Here is a 17,655-nt window from a genome sequence, read left to right as displayed (position 1 = left end):
CAAATACCTTAAATCTAAAAAACAAATATTAATGGAATTGAAAAAGTTGATCAACTAACTATACTTTCGAGAGCGAGAAAGTACTACTATTTGCTAATATGGGGACTATGGAGTATCATGAGTCCGCAAGTTAAATCACCCAAAAAGTGAGTTTGGATATCAAAATAACGCATTAAAAAAAAGTTTTGATGTTGTCGACGGTCGGTAAGAAATCGACGGGCGCTCTGAAGTCGACGGATGATGTTGGGTTGTTCCGTCTGGTAGATGAGCCAACCCAACATCATTCGTCGACTTTAGAGCGCCCGTCGACTTCTTACCGACCATCGCACCTGTATATACGCCGGCGGAGCTATTTTCAGAGCACCTAGAGTGGCCATCATTAGAGACATACCATGCACAACCGGCAATTCATCATCCACAGGGTGAGCAGCCAGTTCGTGATCTACAGGGTGGCAGGGAGCTGGAGTACGACTTCACATTCCTGGACTTCGGCAGCTGGAACCAAGATGTAAGTGTTTGAAATAATTATTTTAACAAATTAAAATACTTATACTAATTATTATATAATTTTCCATTTCTTAAGATCCAACTCTGGCACCATCTACATCTCCGGCTTCGGGGCCTGCTCAGGAGCCGGGTCGGGAGACCGCTAAGGAGCCAGCTCGGAAGCCCTCTCATCATCCATCTCGGGAGCCCGTCGACACACAGGTTTGATGTTTTACGAAAAAATAATGTATTAATTAAATCTAAATTATAATTAGGTTTTTAATTGTTTATATGTTATTTCAGGTTCATTCTTTTGCGCCTGTGGACCCGTCTCCAGCTGAGCTTGACTCATCTCCTGATGCTGATGAGATTCCAGCCATACAAATCCGGCCCCACACGAAGCATGTTGTGCTCAAAGGCGGAATGAAGGGAAGGATAGATGATCACAACATAGAGCATCCTTTTATTAAGAGGAAGAAGAGGGATGAAGATGATGATGAGGGTGGTGGGGATGGTGGGGATCGCCTTAGGCCTAGGGTTACTCTAAAGGCTCCCACATGTAGGACCTAAGGAAGAAGGTGGACGGAGATTGTGTATATGTAAATAAATTGTACATTTTATGTTAATATTATATTTTTACTGGTATTATTTTCCTAATGATAATTAGTTATCTTAGTCTTTATTATCGTTTATTAATAACTAGTGCGACATCCTAAATTAATTATGAAAAAAATCTCGACATATTCGAAATAAAGTAATGTCTTGACTAAATAATAGAACGCTTAAATCAAAACCTTATAAAATCAAACACTTAAACCTAAAGATAAGAAGTTTTCAAACAAACAAAACTTACTTCGGGGCACTTTACAACACCTAAAACGATGATCCAAATGTTTACGTATACTTGATATATTGAGCCTACATTATTGTTCGCAGAAAAAAATATCAGGTTCTATATAAAATATTGATATTCCGGTGTTTTGAAACATGACTAATCTTGGTCAAAGTATAGAAAAAACGTGAAACTTCAAAACTTTGAAGTTGCACAAGTGCGGGCGTTTTACTAAACACCTTTTACGCACTAATTTAGTGCGCAATAGGACTTAACTGTAATGTTACAGTTTAGTCCTATTGTGCACTAAATTAGTGCACAAAGGGTACTTTGGTAACTTTTTTTTTATGCGTTATTTTGGTACCCAAACCCACTTTTTGAGTCATTTAAGTTGCGGACTCGGAGTATCATTAGTCACTTTGGCTCTTCTTGATATTGGTTGGTCTTAGTTGTGACTTGTTACACAGAATTATAAATGTATGAAGTAATCATGAAGAAAATTAAACCCCTATTTGGATGGTTGTTTCTCGTGGTTCATTAATGTGTAGTTTTCATTAATGTATAGTTTTCTATGAAACCATGTTTGTATCCATTGTTCTTAAAATTATGTGGTATGGTGTTGTAAATCCATTGTAATTCTGTGGTTATATAACCATGAAAAAGTTAAATTTTTGTAACCACGAATTTGGTGGTTTTGCATGGTTACGTATTTTATTTCTCCATTATAACCCCACCCCCACGCACTCCCACCCACCCTTCTTCCACCCACCTCCACCTGCCCCATCCTTCTGCCACCCATCACCTCAACCACCAACCCCAACCCCAACCCCAACCCCTCACCACCACCCAACCCCAACCCACAACCACTCATCCCCACGCCTCCACCACCACCCACCCAATGACCACCCCCACCCACCACTTATTTTTTAAAGTTCCTATTTTATCCTTTACATGAGTTTTATTGAAATATATATATAAACTAATTTCTAAATAAAACTTAAGGGTATTTTAGAAAACTTACAAGTTATTATACAGTACCATACGGTCAAACTAAACAATACAAATGTTATTAAACCACAACAAATGATACGGTCTATCCAAACATTGTGTTCATTAATACAATACAATACAATACAATACGACACCATATTATATCATATCATACTGTACATTAATGAACCACGGGAAACAATCATCCAGACTGAGTGTAAGAAAATTCAACATTTATTACTGAGATAATAACACATTTGGTGTTTTAATAATTGGTAAATTTTGTTTTGGTTCTATGTACTATATGATTCAACACATGTAACCTTCAATAAATTAAAATGCGTGTTTTTTGGTCTCTATATGAAAGAAATATGTTACATTTTGATTATTTTTTTAACTTTATTACCCTCAAATATGAATTAACAGTACAAATTTAACAAAAAAAAAACGATAATTAAATGTGAAACAACCAATAATTCTGGTAAATCTGTAAATTTCACAAGCAAAATGATTAAAATAAATACGTATTTTAATTATCGAAAGTTAAATGATTAGTAAATCTAAATTCACCATAAACTGAGGGAACAAAAATGTTATTAACCCTTATTATCTATACATAAAGAATAATTTTAATCTTATATAACAATGCAATTTTTTCAATAAAGGAATTCGGATGAATCCCTTGTGCTCCTAGCTTTGCCACAGCTTGTGATTGTAGATCTCTAAAGCTTTCCCTTTTTGGGGGTTGTGAAATTATTAAATGAAGATGCAGCTTCATATAACCTTGTGCAGGTTTAAAGTACTCTAGATGCAGCTTCATATAATCCTGTGCAGGTTTAATACTCTAAGTGGTCGTTTGGTTTAAGGTATAACATGGGTTATGCCGGTACTAATTTTTATACCACGTTTGGTATAAGGTATAGATTTATCCCGGGATTATTTTATACCTTGTACCAAACGTGATATAAAAATTAGTGCTGGAATAACTCAACTTATACCTTCTTAACCCACTTATACTGGTATTATTTTATACCATATGGTATAAAATAATACCAACAGATCAGATGGTATAAAATAATACCAACAGATAGTATAAATTAGTCCCGGGATTGTAATCCCGGGACTATTTTGACCTCAAACCAAACGACCACTAATTAGATTGAAGTTTCACTAGTTGAAATTTGGCAAGGCAATGAGTAAAAGGAGGAAAGAAAGTACAATGAATGATTATGAAACCAATGATGTGGATTAAAAATGACGAAACTATAAAAAGGGTTGCCCAGTTCTCACGTGGTAATGTCATTTTGGAAATCTTAGAAGCCATTTTTGTCAGTTAATTTATGAAAGTTCAGCAAATAATATGCTAAAGAAAAAAGCTTTTAAAAGCAATACAATCACAGTACGTACAGTATCTTGATTCTAGTGAAACTAACAACTAACAAGTGGAGTAGGCATGACCAAAGAATATAAAATTATAAAAAGTAATTAAATTTTAATATAATAAAGATGAAAGGCTTAAATCAAGAATGACCCAAAGTTTGGAGTACGGATATGACTTTATTCTTTACCAAAAAAATTAATATTCAAGAAAAAAACAAGAAGCTAATAAATCAAGATTTCAGATCTAATTAAGCATTTTTGAAAACCAACATTCCACCTCACTGCCATCATTTTCTTCTCCATTCATTCATCTCCCTGAAGTTTTTTTTTTTTCTTCTCAAAATTCTCATAATAATGTGTTTGATAGGTTTTTGATTGGTTACATGTTAGGTGTACTTTCTTGCTTTTTTTTTTCTTTCTAAATCTATAAATGCCATCATTTAGAAACCATTACAAGACAAACCCCAGTTCAAATATTCAATTCTTGAACTTTACCTACACTTGGAGTAATTAATCTCCATGTTAAATATCCAAAAAGAGATCTTGATTGTTGTTTCAAATCATTTTTCCCATGTGGGGTTATAAAGATTTGTGTGATAATGAGATCTAAGGTATAAAGATCCCATATTTCTTGGATTTGGAGCTCAAAGTTAGCATTTTTTTTGTTGAACTCCAAAGTCTTTTTTGTAATGGTTAAATCATCTATGAACAGAATGCTAGCAGGAAATGGTTTGTTTTATCCAATTATTGGGTTTGCATCATTTATTGCTTTTCTTTATTTGTCATTTGGAGACTTATGGGTAAATTATAGCAAAGAAATAAACCTTAGTTTTGTTGAGAGAAATGGAACTCAGTTCATTGTTGATGGTAAAGCTTTTTATATTAATGGATGGAATTCTTACTGGTTAATGGACCATGCTGCTGATTATACTACTCGACCAAGGATTAGAACAATGCTTCAAGCTGGTGCAAAAATGGGACTCACTGTTTGTAGAACTTGGGCTTTTAATGATGGTGGTTACAATGCTTTGCAGATTTCACCTGGAAAATTTGATGAGAAAGTGTTCAGGGTAAGAACATTTTTTTTATATTTTTTATGGTTTCATTTGGATAATTATGTCATCTACTTTTAGTAGTAACCCCTTTAAGAGCAATTATTTCATAATTGTTAGTTAGTAATCATCTCTTGTGTTTATAGTATAGGCTCTAGTTATGACTGATTTAGTTAAATCTACAATTCATTTAGTTGCTTATATCTGAAGTAACCTATGGGGTATGATTGCTTTAATCTTTAAAATTACCAACACAAACTATATCCAATCTGGTTAACAGTTTTCTCATTTTCCAGGTTTCTTTTGGTACTAACTCCTTTTAGAGCAATTATTTCATAATTGTTACTTAGTAATGATCACTTGTATGTATAGTTATGGGCTCTAATTATGACTGATTAAGTTAAATACGGAATTCGTTAGTTACCTAAATCTGAAGTTACCTAATCTGGGGTATGATTGCTTTATTCTTTAAAATTACCAACACAAAAAGTATATCCAATCTGGTTCCTGGTTTTCTCATTTTTCCAGTTTTCTTTTAGTTCATTCTTAATTTCATAATTGTACATCTTTTCAGTAGTTTTTTCTGGTCCATAGTACCTTGTTACTTGCTGGATCTACCCCCTCTCAAGTAGCTTACTCCTAATTCTTGTTGTATAAAAATATAAAATATACTCCCTCCGTCCCAATTTATGTGATGGTCTTTGACTGGGCACGGAGTTTAACAAGAAAAGGAAACCATCTCATTAAGGGTAAAAAGGGGAAGTTTGAAGTTAAATCGTTGCTAAATATGGAAAGACGTTATTATTTTTGGGGCTGACTAAAAAGGAAAGAGTGTCGCATAAATTGAGATGGAGGGAGAACATATTTTCTCCGTCTAGCTTCGTTTGTTTAATATAGAAATCCATTGTTGCAGGCGTTAGATCATGTTATTGCAGAAGCCCGAAGAAATGGAATCAGGTTGATACTCAGCTTGGTTAACAATCTGCAAGCATATGGTGGGAAGACTCAGTATGTAAAGTGGGCGTGGGAAGAAGGTGTTGCTTTAAGCTCTTCCAATGATTCGTTCTTTTACGATCCATCCATCCGCCGTTATTTTAAAAGTTATGTCAAGGTAATTTTCCTTTGAAATGTTTTTTTTTACCATGGATAATCTTGCTCTTCGCTAGTGTATGTTTCCAAATGCGAAATTTTTTATTTGTTGAACGACGAACAAGATACATTACATTAACACTGTCATTTTCTGTATTCTTGGGCAATATTCTTGTGTATGTTGAGAAAGTTATTTATTCCACGAGTTTGCACTGCTATTCTCTATCCGTGAGATTATTTATACAGGCCTTGAAACATTTTTATTCCACAAATTTGAACTTCTATTTTCTATTCGAGAAATTATTATAGAGGCAAGTCATTTCTCTGTCTCTGTTTTAAGTAACTCCTATACTAGGACTTCTGAATTTTGATTCTAACATGAGGGCAGTCCGGTGCACTAAGTGCCGGACTGCCTTCAAGTTAGACATCAAAATTCAAAAGTCCTAGTATAGGAGTTAATTTTGATCTCTAACTTGAGATAGACCTTACATCCTATAGACTCACATGCCTTTTCCGCCTTCCACAAATCCTGAAGTGGTGAGGTGGGGATTCAGAAGGCTGTGGGGCTCCTCAGTTGTAGTTTCCTAGGCTGACTGAATATCCATAATTGATGCAAAGATGTTTGTCTCGTGAAAGAAATGAATTATGTTAATTTTCCTGAATTTTATCATCAGATTTGTTTGTCCAGAAAATGACGCATTTGCTTTCTGATCTATTTTAACCCCTTGTAATATGTTTTGAGGATTACAAAATTGTTCAAAGATCAGACCATACCATGATTGACACCTTTGTTGGCCTTTCTGTCCGCCCTTACATGGCTACTTTCTATGTTAAAGTACTGACCTAATTCATCATTCTATTTCGTCTTTCCAGACAGTTCTAACAAGGAGGAACATATACACTGGTATAGAGTATAGGGATGATCCGACCATCTTTGCGTGGGAGCTAATTAATGAACCTCGCTGCATGACCGATCCTTCTGGTGACACACTCCAGGTAACTTCTAAACTTTACCTCATTTTAATAGTTAAACATTTGAACAGGAGAGCAATCCATCGTTTAGTGAGAAAATTAGCCAGTTCATCTAGCAGCTGGTGGTTTTCGTTGATCTAATCTCTGCAGTTCAATTGGATTTTGCTTGAGAACAATTCATTCAATTATGTCATGAGTACTTATTGTCCAGAGCTTGTGAGGCTTCACTTTGACATCCATAGTTTGTTACTTCCCTGTCCCCAAAAAAAAAAAAAAAAAGATTGACACTTTTTTTGTATTGGAAATAATTCAATCGGTTGTAACTCTTGCCAGAAGAATTTATATTCGTTCACTGTTAGACATACCTACATTTGGCATATGAATTTCCGAGGGAGTGTTCTTTTTTTCTTTTTATTAAATTTCCAGCATATCATTTATGGAAAATAGACATTGCTTTCGTAATTACATGTGCATGCATTAATAGCCTTATGCCAATTTCCAGGACTGGATAGAAGAGATGTCCACATTTGTGAAATCAATTGACAGGAAACATCTGCTAACAGTGGGTCTTGAAGGATTCTATGGTCCTAAAAGTCCGAAAAGGACAACTGCCAATCCAGAAGTTTGGGCTGCTGATCTTGGATCCGATTTTGTCCGCAACTCTATACTTTCAACTGTTGATTTTGCCTCCGTGCATGTCTACCCAGACCATTGGTAAGATGTTCTTTTGCTTATTTATGTGAATTGTGAAAATGGAAGAAAAGAAAGGGATAAGGCATTTAAGGAATTGAAAAGGATGTGTGCAATCAAATTTAAAGCCAGCCAAGAAGTTTTTTTCTTTTAATCTGAGGCCTCTGTATGTGAGCCAAGTCGACTTGAAAAGGATGTGGATGTGTCCAATCAAATTCCACGACAATCTATGTGGAATGCCAATTGTGGAACTTGTTTTCCCTACTTCCACTAGGGAAGTCATTTTCCTCATTTTTAAGGAACTTGTTCTCAGAAAATTTTGACCAACCAAATGTGGGAAAATTAGAATACATTTTCTGGACACACCCTGAGTGCTCTTGAATTTCGTAAATTCATAAAAGTGCTGCAGCAAAAGTAACTCCTGAGAAGTGCTAAGAAACCACATAATATCGCATAACTCATCAAGGTTTAATGAGGAGCACGTCGTAGGACTTATTGTGGAAATTTATCCGATTAAGCAAAATGTTCCTATAACTCTTATAGCTTCTGCAGCTGAACCGGCTAACTTATTTTTTTATTTTCTGTTTCTGTCGCTACTAAACAGATTTCATGCGTGAGACTCTTTTTTCTGTAGGTTCAAACACAAAAACTTTGAAGAAATGTTGAAATTCGCGGCCAAATGGATGCTTTCTCACATTGAAGATGGTGACAGAGAACTAAAAAAGCCCGTCTTGTTCACTGAATTTGGTTTGTCAAATGATAACGAGGATTTTGAACCAGCACAACGGGATAGATTCCTCAAAATGGTTCTTGATGTCATATACAAGTCTTCAAAAAGGAACAGGTCTGGGGCAGGATCATTCTTCTGGCAATTCCTTGTTGAAAGAATGGAACGGTTCAATGACGAATATGGAATTGTTCCATGGGAGAGTCCATCAACATATCGATTAATTACAGAACAGTCGTGCAAGCTGGCGAAAGTTCATGGATTACTTCCTACACAAATCGAGCATTTAAAGAATTTTTGTGCCCCGAGGAACTAATACACATTTTGATTTTGGAAAAGAAACTTTACATATTACGATATCATTTCAGCATTTTTTTTCTTTGTGAAATTCGTTTTAAAGGAAGAAGTGTAGGACATAGGTTTACTCCTTGTAATTCTCACGTTATAGATGTGTACAATTTTCATCAAATGAAACATATGCAGATTATTCCTCTCATTTTCTTTGTCTACTTGCAGGACATTACTATATTTTTACCGTTCTTTTGGGACAATTCTGCAGATTATAACCCGAAAACTTTTCTGAGATTGGTGTATAACTCGGTATAGCTTTCTATTATATGCCAATTTCATTTAGGATAGATAATTGTTTGACTGGGAAGAAGAAATACAAGCAAAACGGTACTACTCCGAGCTAGTTTGTGCGCACCTTGGGTGCTTGTACCAATTAAGGCTTAAGCGATGGAAAGAAATTATTGGACGTCTTTTTGCCTTTGCTAAGATTTGAAACTGTTTTGTTAACTTCCTGATCACACCATAAGTGTGTTATGATCTCACCATAGGCACTATTAGGTGCCCCAAATTTGTGTACAAGACTGACCAATGCATCAAAAACTGCATTAATTTGAACATCATAAGTATCCCCCACCAACATTTCTACAGAAGAATAACCTCTTCTTATCATCAAATCTTTCATTAAACACAAACACACAATCCGTAGTTTTGCCATTTGACCAGAACTACAGTTCAGTAGGCTGAAACCATTGACCGGAAATAAGCCTAATGTCAATTTTAACTTTAATCAACAAAAGTATAAATATTTAACTTATTTTAAGTTGGATGGGTTGAGTTGTTTGATAATATATTTATGAAGAAATTGCACGATTTTCCCTTCAAATAGGTTGGTCTTTAATTTTTGGCCGAAAATATAAATTTATGTCCCACATACAAATTACCCTACAGATAAAATAGAGTGTCCACTTAGCTATTTGCACACCCCTTAAGAAAATATTAATTTCTAGAAAAAAATAGGCAATTTGACTAACTGGCCTAATTAAATAAGTATTGAGATTTGATTACATAACAGTTAATAGGAACAAATCTAGAAAAAGAAAATTAATTCTTTTTTGATTTAATAAGTAGACACTTTTTTTAACCTAAAAATATGATTTAGGTCAGTTTGAGTAAACATGGGTAAGCCCAATTATAAGGGTAATTTGGTAATATCAATTGTGGTTGAAACCCTAATCCTTGTTATATAAACACGCTTTACCCTCTCCCCAAATAGCAGCCTACAGTTCACCTCTCCGATATTGGTAATTTTCCGATTGTTTCTTTTCATCTTCATAACTTTATATGAACAAATATTTTATTTTTATTTTTTTCTTATATACGTAGCTTTTAGATTTTGAGAAAAATATAAAAGCAGGGATTGTGTGTATCGGCGTTGTGCTAATATAAATGCGCTTTGCTCGAAAGTGTTCTCTGCTAAATCAATAATTTATTTGGGGAAGATGGGCAGTTGTGTTTCTTCACTGGAAATTTTCAACAATCATTTTCCCCACATCTTTCTTTTCATATTTCTGTACAATCTTTTTCCTTTTACTGCTTTTCAAAAAAAAAAAGAATTCTTCTCATTAAATTATTCTTAATTATTTAAACTCTTGTCTATTTATTATCTCGAGTAAATAAAGGCATATTTTTGAAAAAAGAAATTAATTTCTTCTTGATTATCTAAATGGACATTTATTTTGAAGCAAAAATAAAAAGGTTAAGTGAAGTGTTATTTTGAGCTGGACGGAGTAATAAAATATGAAAATGCCCCGTGATGTTAAATAATTGAGAAAGTGTTTATTGGTTAAATAAAAACAGGTTAAAATTCCCCTACGTGTCACCATTTTTCGAATTTCATACTTGAATTATTGGATATTACAAAGTGTACTAGCAATTGGGATAATTGTTGATAACTTGTTGAAAGGTGTGTGGAGATGATACAAATCTTATAAATGAGTTTAGGGATTGTCTAATCACTTCAAAATTTAGGCTTGAAATTTGTAAAATGATAGTTAGTTTAGGGATTTAACCTATTCACTCAAATATTTTTCTGTTTGTGGAATTTTTTGAAAGTATTTTTGACCCGTGATGTTCATGTAGCATTTTAAAACTGAAGATATTTTAGTTTATTGCTGTAAGTTTTTCTTACCCAAGTAGTTTCTTAGGGGTTTAAGTCGTGAACTAGATAGTATTTTACCACAAACTATCACTGTAAAGAGCTTACAGACTTCATGATTTTTTTTTTCTGAATTGGTAAAGCAAATTGCAATTGAGTCTTTTAAGTTTTTGAGATTCCAAGTTATCAAAAAAGATGAAAGAGCCATAAACATTACCAAAAATAAGATGTTAATTTCTGAATTGTTTAAACGTAAAAATATATGCAAGGAAGTGAAAACCTAGCTTTAATAAAAAGCCATTTTACAGTGGGTAGAAGAAAGTCATTTGGGTATTGAACCAATTAGTTAAAACGTAGCTTTAATAAAAAATTCAAAATAGTAACACGAATTTCAAATTTTCAACCATAACCTTTTTTCTAGGCTGGGACTTTCATTGGTGAAGAAATTTCGAAAATGTAGTTGAGTGGTTATTCGAATAAAGCATTTGTTGGGTTCTTAGATAAATTAGTAGATTCAAAATTTATTATTGCGTCTATCATTTTAGGGTGAAAAAAATTTCATGCGATTTGTGTTATTTTTGTAAACCACAAAGTTTTTATTTTATTTTTAGTTAACTGTCGGATCTTTATTCAAATTGAAACGAGGGATTACATTTGAGAAAGGGGACCTGATGGTTCCCTTCCGTGGTATTTGAGATTTATCCGTCTTCGTACTATTCCGTAATTCCAGTGTGCATTTTTCATTAGTAGGTTATATTTAAGTTATTTTACTACATTATCATTTAGAGATTTATATATACGGAGTAACTTCTTAACACTCTAATTAGTTTGGGAAATGATATTTAATCATAAAAATAATCTTTAAAAATTTAACAGGTTATCTGTCGAATTTTTTGCCTTATTATATTCAAAGGTCAAAGTTAAAACTTAAAACTAGCTCTTTAAAGTTAAAGGGACCATTTGCGGCAAAATCTCAATATACCTTATGCTCTATGCATGAAAATCTAGAGTTTAGTTTAATCTTCATATTTTTTTCTTTCTGGTGAGAGTTAAAATTCAATTAAAGTGAGTAGAACTTTCCGAATTATAATCAACTTAATTGGGACGAGTAAATTAAATGAAACGACTTTTCAAATGAATCAACATGATGAGATTGTTCTTCTTAGTATACGACAAAGTCCTTAGGGAGGTTCTATGGAGATGTTTGGAGACTAGAGGTGAACCTATAGCTTACACTAGTGATAAGATTCAATCTAAGGAAACTCTAAGAATTCAAAACAACAAAATAAAATAAAAGGAACTTGGATAAATTAGAAAAGAAGAGATAGAAGGATAAATACTAGACTCAAAGAATAGTAAATCTATGGGCAAAATTAGGTATATCAAACCCAATCTCTCCCAATTTGATTCAACCCTAAGAACCTAAGTAATTTGAATTCAATGAAAAGACTCAAATGAATCCACAAATGAGCATCCTAATATGAATTCAATGGAACTGGCAATTCAATGCACAACTAAGAAATTACACTTAGTCAATAATCAACCAAACAAACTATCTATTGACTAAATCTCTCAAAATATAAATTCACACAATATCCAAGCTAAGTCTTCCAAATGAATGAAAAGAGCTATTTATACTAATGTTTATTATACCAAAAGGCCCTAAAGTGGCTCTTTTGCAAAAATACCCACATGGATCTTCAATTACATCCAAAGTCTCATAACTTGTAATTATGACCTCCAATTGCCATTCTAACCCCATAACTTGCAAGTATGACCTCCAATTGCAATTTTAGCCCCATAGTTGCACTTTTAGCCATTTTACGCGTCTAGCCACTTTTTGACTCTTCCAATGCCAACTCTCAAATGTTGTAAATCCTCGAAGTCTTCTCTCCAATCTCCCCCAAGGCATCCTTTTTCATGAACAAGGCTTGCAACTCTTGAAGTTCTCTTGCTTGACTTCTTGTGAAAGGCCTTGTGCTTGTTGGGTTCGTATCAACTAAAGCGTTTAAAGACATATATGATGGTGCCAAGACCCGGACCAGGACTGCGGGAGGTGACTCAGAACACTTCATAGTTATGATAGGGTTGCACTAAGGATCTGCTATTAGCCCGTTTTTTTTTGCATTGGTGATGGATGTACCGACGCGATACATTCAAGGGGAGGTTTCTTGGTGCATGTTATTTGCAGATGATGTAGTTCTGATAGGCAAGACGCAAGGTGGAGTTAGCACAAGACTAGAGCTTTAGAGACAAACCCTGGAGTTAAAAGGTTTCAAGTTGAGTAGGACCAAAATTAAATAGTTGAAGTGCAAATTCAATGATGTGCCTCATGTGGAAATGAGGCTTGACACACACGTCATCCCCAAAAGAGGAAGTTTCAAGTATCTGGATCAGTAATCCAAAGAAATGGGGAGATTGACGAGGATGCACTCATCGTGTTGGGCTAGATGGATAAAATAGAGGCTCTCATCTGGTGTTTTGTGTGATAAGAATATGTCACCAAGACTTAAGGTAAGTTCTACAAAGTAGTGGTCAGACTAAATATGTTATACGAGGCGGAGTGTTGGTTAGTTAAGAATTCTCATGTCCAGAAGATGAGAGTGGCAGAGATGAGAATGTTGAGATGGATGTGTGGGTATACCAAGAGAAATAAGATTACAAATGAAGATATTCAGGATAACGTGGGAGTGGCCCCGTGAAGGACACAATGCAGGAAGCGAGGCTGAAATGGTTCGGGCATGTGAAGATAAGATGTGCAGATATCCTGATAAGGAGATGTGAGATGTTGGTCGTAGTGGACTAGCGAAGGGGTAGAGGTAGGCCAAAGAAGTATTGGGATAAGGTGATTAGGTAGGACATGACTCAACTTCAGCTCACCGAAAACAATGATCCTTGATAGAAGGGTGTGAAGGTCGAGAATTATGGTAGAAGGTTAATAGGTAATTGGACATACTTCTTTCCCATTCTGGGAGTATTAGTTTTATTCTTGTATTTCCTTATTTTCGATTACCCTTGCTATTTCTTTAGCCTCGGTTATCATATCATCTAGTTATTGTATCAGTTTATTGCTATTGTTTCTTTTTCGTTGTTCTTTGAGCCGAGGATCTATGGGAAGCAATCTCTCTACCTTCCCAAAATAGAGGTAAGATCTGTGTACACACTACCCTCCTCAGATTCCATATGTGAAATTACACTGAGTTTGTTATTATTGGCAATGATGAAATTGTTTTATCTATTCTTCAAGAAGTTCACTCCTTTATAATGTAATGATTTTTCCTTTTTTGTAGGCTTGCTCTCGTATTAAAAATACTAAAAGTAAAACTATTCAGATGTATAGCTAATTAATTAGAAAAGTTCAAACGTATAGTCATTTCAAATTATATGTCGTGATTTTTAAGAGTAGTTGTCTCAAATTATTGATCGATTTAGAAGTTTAAAATAAAATTAATTATGTTTTTCTCATTTCACCCTTAGTAGTAGTTGTTTTTGACAATTATGAGTTGATGTTACGATTGTTCAAGTACCAATAAAGGGTAAAATACTACTTCCTCCGGATGAAAATAAGTGTCTACTTAACCTTTTTCACATCTCAAACATTGGTTCCTAGAAAAAAAAAATAGGTGTATTGACTAAACTAACCTTAATTAATGAGACTTTTGCCTATTTATTGCCTTGAATAAATAGGAGAAAATTTGAAAAAATATAAATTTAATTCCTTCTTGATAATGTAAGTAGACACTTATTTTGAACCAAAATAAAAAAAAACTAAATAAATATTTGAATTGGATAAAATAGTTAAAAATCTCTTTTAATTAATATTTCTTAAGGGATGTATAAAATAATCACAAAATAATATAACACGGAGGAGTACTATTTTTCATTTAAAAAGTTTATCTTTGTTATAAAATATATATGTGAATGTCCATATAGTCTAGGTTTTCCACCTGTCCTAAATAAGAGTAGGTACATGTACATTTGGTGGCATGTATGAAATGAAGAAAATGAAGCAACACAAGTTTGATTTTAACTCTTGGTGTTGTCATTGATGACTTCATCAAGAGATTTACCATCTCTATAAATAGATGGTTAAATTCTCAATTTGTGAGGAGATATCAACAAGAAGTGAATACAATCTCTCTCTCCTTTCTACAAAGTTATTAGTTTGCTTCTCTTGTTTATTTCCAATTATATAGTTTTATAACACGTTATCAGTACGAGACTCTACCACTATTAATTGGATTCCAATAGATTGACGAGTTGCTCTTTTGATTGGGGTATGATATTGATCCGAACACTCTGTCTACGAAAACCTTTTGATGAGGAAGGTTTGCACTTTGAATTCGTAGCTTTATTACTCAACCTCAAAGGAAAGTAATTGAGATGTAAGTATTTTTCTGTCACGTAAATTTATGGCTACATATACCTCAAATAAGTCTGGTAGATTTATTGATTATGTTATTATATATGTCAATGACTTCAATATTTTCTTATTACAATAAGTTGCACAAATGCTTTTTGAATATAGCTACTATCTGTATCTATTCTTGTTAATCATGGAATTTTAACTACTGGACAACACGGAAGTTTAGTTTGTAATGATCTAGATATGTAATATTTAAATTATCTTAATCATGTTTTTTATGATAATTTTTAATTTATGCCTATGTCACATGAAGTGATAATATTATCATAAGCATATTGTGATTACAATTGAAGATATGTTAGAGAAAAATACTCTACGTTATGTGGATACCTTGATTTGCTCCTGAAGTAGCAACATCTTAAAAGAGGTATTAAGCTATCATAATTTGATATGCTCAGAACACGCAGAGATGATTTTGTTCTATTCCTGAAGAATGAGAACTTTTGATAAATGTTACAAATACATATCCATTCCCTGAAGTGAATGTGATAATATGTAGCAAAGCCTATAAATATAAACGTGCATTTGATTGTGAAAATATCATGATCCATCTCCAGAAGAGATAATTATTTATTTACAAGTATCATGACACTAGCAATGTCCAAATAATATCTGATTATGATAAATAAATTGAAGTCTCTTGAAGATGTTATATATGATAATACCATTCATCGTAGATCGTAATTGGTACGATCGGAACACTGTAGTAGACCTAAAGTTTACTAACAATAAAAATGATTATCATATTGAGACTACAAATGATCGGAATATTAAATATCTTCAAGTTACTATGGGTAAGAAATACACAAGTGCAATGTTACCCGAGCATGATGAGATCACATACCACGATAAACCAGAAGTTTATTGATATACAATTTCATGCAATACTAAACCAGAAGTTTATTAAAAGAAATAGCACTCGTCATAGTAAACTTGAAGTTTACGGGTACAGATAATTTTATCAGTTGACAAAACCATTTTGATCGTCCTGATTTAAATCTGATGTGCTAATTGAGTATTAAAACATATTGAAGAACTAGAAGATTCTTTAAGAATTTGTTTGTGTTGCTTGTTCTCATGATAAGTTGATTACACCAGCTAATGTTGGGACTGAATCCCCAAAATTTTGAAAAATATAAAAGGTGAATGTGGGCCCCTTCACCTATAATGTGATGTCTTAAATAGATGCATCTATGAGACGGTCACATGTATGTTTATTGTCAACTGGAAGTTTGACATTTACGAAGTTGCTTGCTCAAAATGATTGAGTTGGAAGCACAATTTTCAGAATATGTAATCAAGACAATCATCTTGATAATGCTGGTTTATATCTAAGTTGGTTTAGCATTAGATGCCTCCATAATATAGCTAAACCATTGCTTATGAGAACAGAGTTTCAGATGTTAGTCTGAGATATGATATATTGCATACAACAACACTTGTATGCTTCAGATTAATAAATTTTGTTAAATTCTCCCCTCATATTTGGTTCAGGGTCAGGAACTAGATATTTCCATCTTTTAGCATTTGATGTGTGGTACATGATTAATAGATATACCATGATGCACACAGATGGATTTTCCCAAAGAAAATGGGAACATATGTCACTAAAATAAGGGGGAGAGAATAAGCAGCTAAGAAATATGTTGTGAATTATCATCAGTATGATCCTCAGATAAAGCATTTGCTGACCCAACTATTTCATATTTCATCTGCAAAATGCTCCTAATGTCCCTGAAGGACAGAGTCTACAACATGCATGGAGCATGGTAGATCAATCGGTTCCAAATATAATAATCCTTGAAAAAAAAAGGAGGAGCAAATGATCATAATAAGGAGGCAAAGTGCTCTTGAAGAGCCGACGACATAACACTTCATGAAACCTTATGCGAGGTTCAGGTACCTGAAAATAATGAATTGATGAGATCTCAGTAAGTTATGTCGAATTGCGAACCGATACAACATGATATCTTGTCGACAATATTTTGATATAATATAGCGCAATATTGTAAAAGATTGTGAGGATCTAAATTCTACGTCTATTAAAGCATGCTGACTTAGAAATTATTATCAAGTGAAATGACGCATCTTGGTAAGCATAAAGCTTATTTGACCTGCTGTCCAGACACCAGAAGATGTCATATCATTTAAATAGAAATAGATGTTTTCACATCCTATATGAATTACTTGACAAAATTTATATGAAAATTTCTGAAGGATTCAAAATGCCTGAAGCATATACAAATTCTTGGGAAACTTGTTTATAAATCCTTAAATGGATTAAATGAATCAAGGCTGATGTACTGAAATCGCCTTAATGAATATTTATTGACGAAGGGTACCAATAAGATCATGTTTACCCTTGTCTCTATATGATAATCAGAACCTTTCATATTATTATGCAAGTTGATGACTTGAATATTATTGGAGCTCTTGAAGAGTTTCCAAAAGCACTTGATTATATCTGCTGAAATGAGAAAATTGAAATGGTCCTGAAGTACCATATATTTGTGCAGTTGATGCACTTATATATCTTGCTATAACTACAGGCATGATATAATTTAC

The 17,655-nt window shown here is 33.6% G+C and overlaps 1 protein-coding gene and 1 non-coding gene across 2 annotated transcripts; both read left to right on the top strand.

Moving 5' to 3' along the window:
- Window positions 1-3,873: 3,873 nt before the first annotated feature.
- LOC132618323 (mannan endo-1,4-beta-mannosidase 2-like) lies at window positions 3,874-8,714 on the top strand. The gene is made up of 5 exons (XM_060333388.1): window positions 3,874-4,758; window positions 5,654-5,851; window positions 6,703-6,825; window positions 7,304-7,515; window positions 8,126-8,714. The coding sequence occupies exons 1-5, from the start codon at window positions 4,378-4,380 to the stop codon at window positions 8,532-8,534; spliced, it is 1,323 nt and encodes a 440-aa protein (XP_060189371.1). The 5' UTR covers window positions 3,874-4,377; the 3' UTR covers window positions 8,535-8,714.
- A 1,202-nt stretch (window positions 8,715-9,916) lies between these two features.
- Window positions 9,917-10,063, top strand: LOC132620733 (small nucleolar RNA snoR135). The gene has a single exon (XR_009575165.1). It is a non-coding gene; the product is annotated as a small nucleolar RNA snoR135 (small nucleolar RNA).
- Window positions 10,064-17,655: the final 7,592 nt, after the last annotated feature.

The sequence above is a fragment of the Lycium barbarum genome, chromosome 11 (assembly GCF_019175385.1).
Source record: "Lycium barbarum isolate Lr01 chromosome 11, ASM1917538v2, whole genome shotgun sequence".
NCBI lineage: Eukaryota > Viridiplantae > Streptophyta > Magnoliopsida > Solanales > Solanaceae > Lycium > Lycium barbarum.
This window is presented reverse-complemented; position numbering and strand designations above follow the sequence as displayed.

Excerpts from the sequence above, each read along its gene's own strand:
- LOC132618323 (XM_060333388.1), top strand. The coding sequence starts at position 4,378 with ATGGTTAAATCATCTATGAACAGAATGCTAGCAGGAAATGGTTTGTTT. Across the intron at positions 5,852-6,702 it reads ATTTTAAAAGTTATGTCAAG|ACAGTTCTAACAAGGAGGAA; the intron begins GTAATTTTCCTT and ends TCGTCTTTCCAG. Across the intron at positions 6,826-7,303 it reads CTTCTGGTGACACACTCCAG|GACTGGATAGAAGAGATGTC; the intron begins GTAACTTCTAAA and ends GCCAATTTCCAG.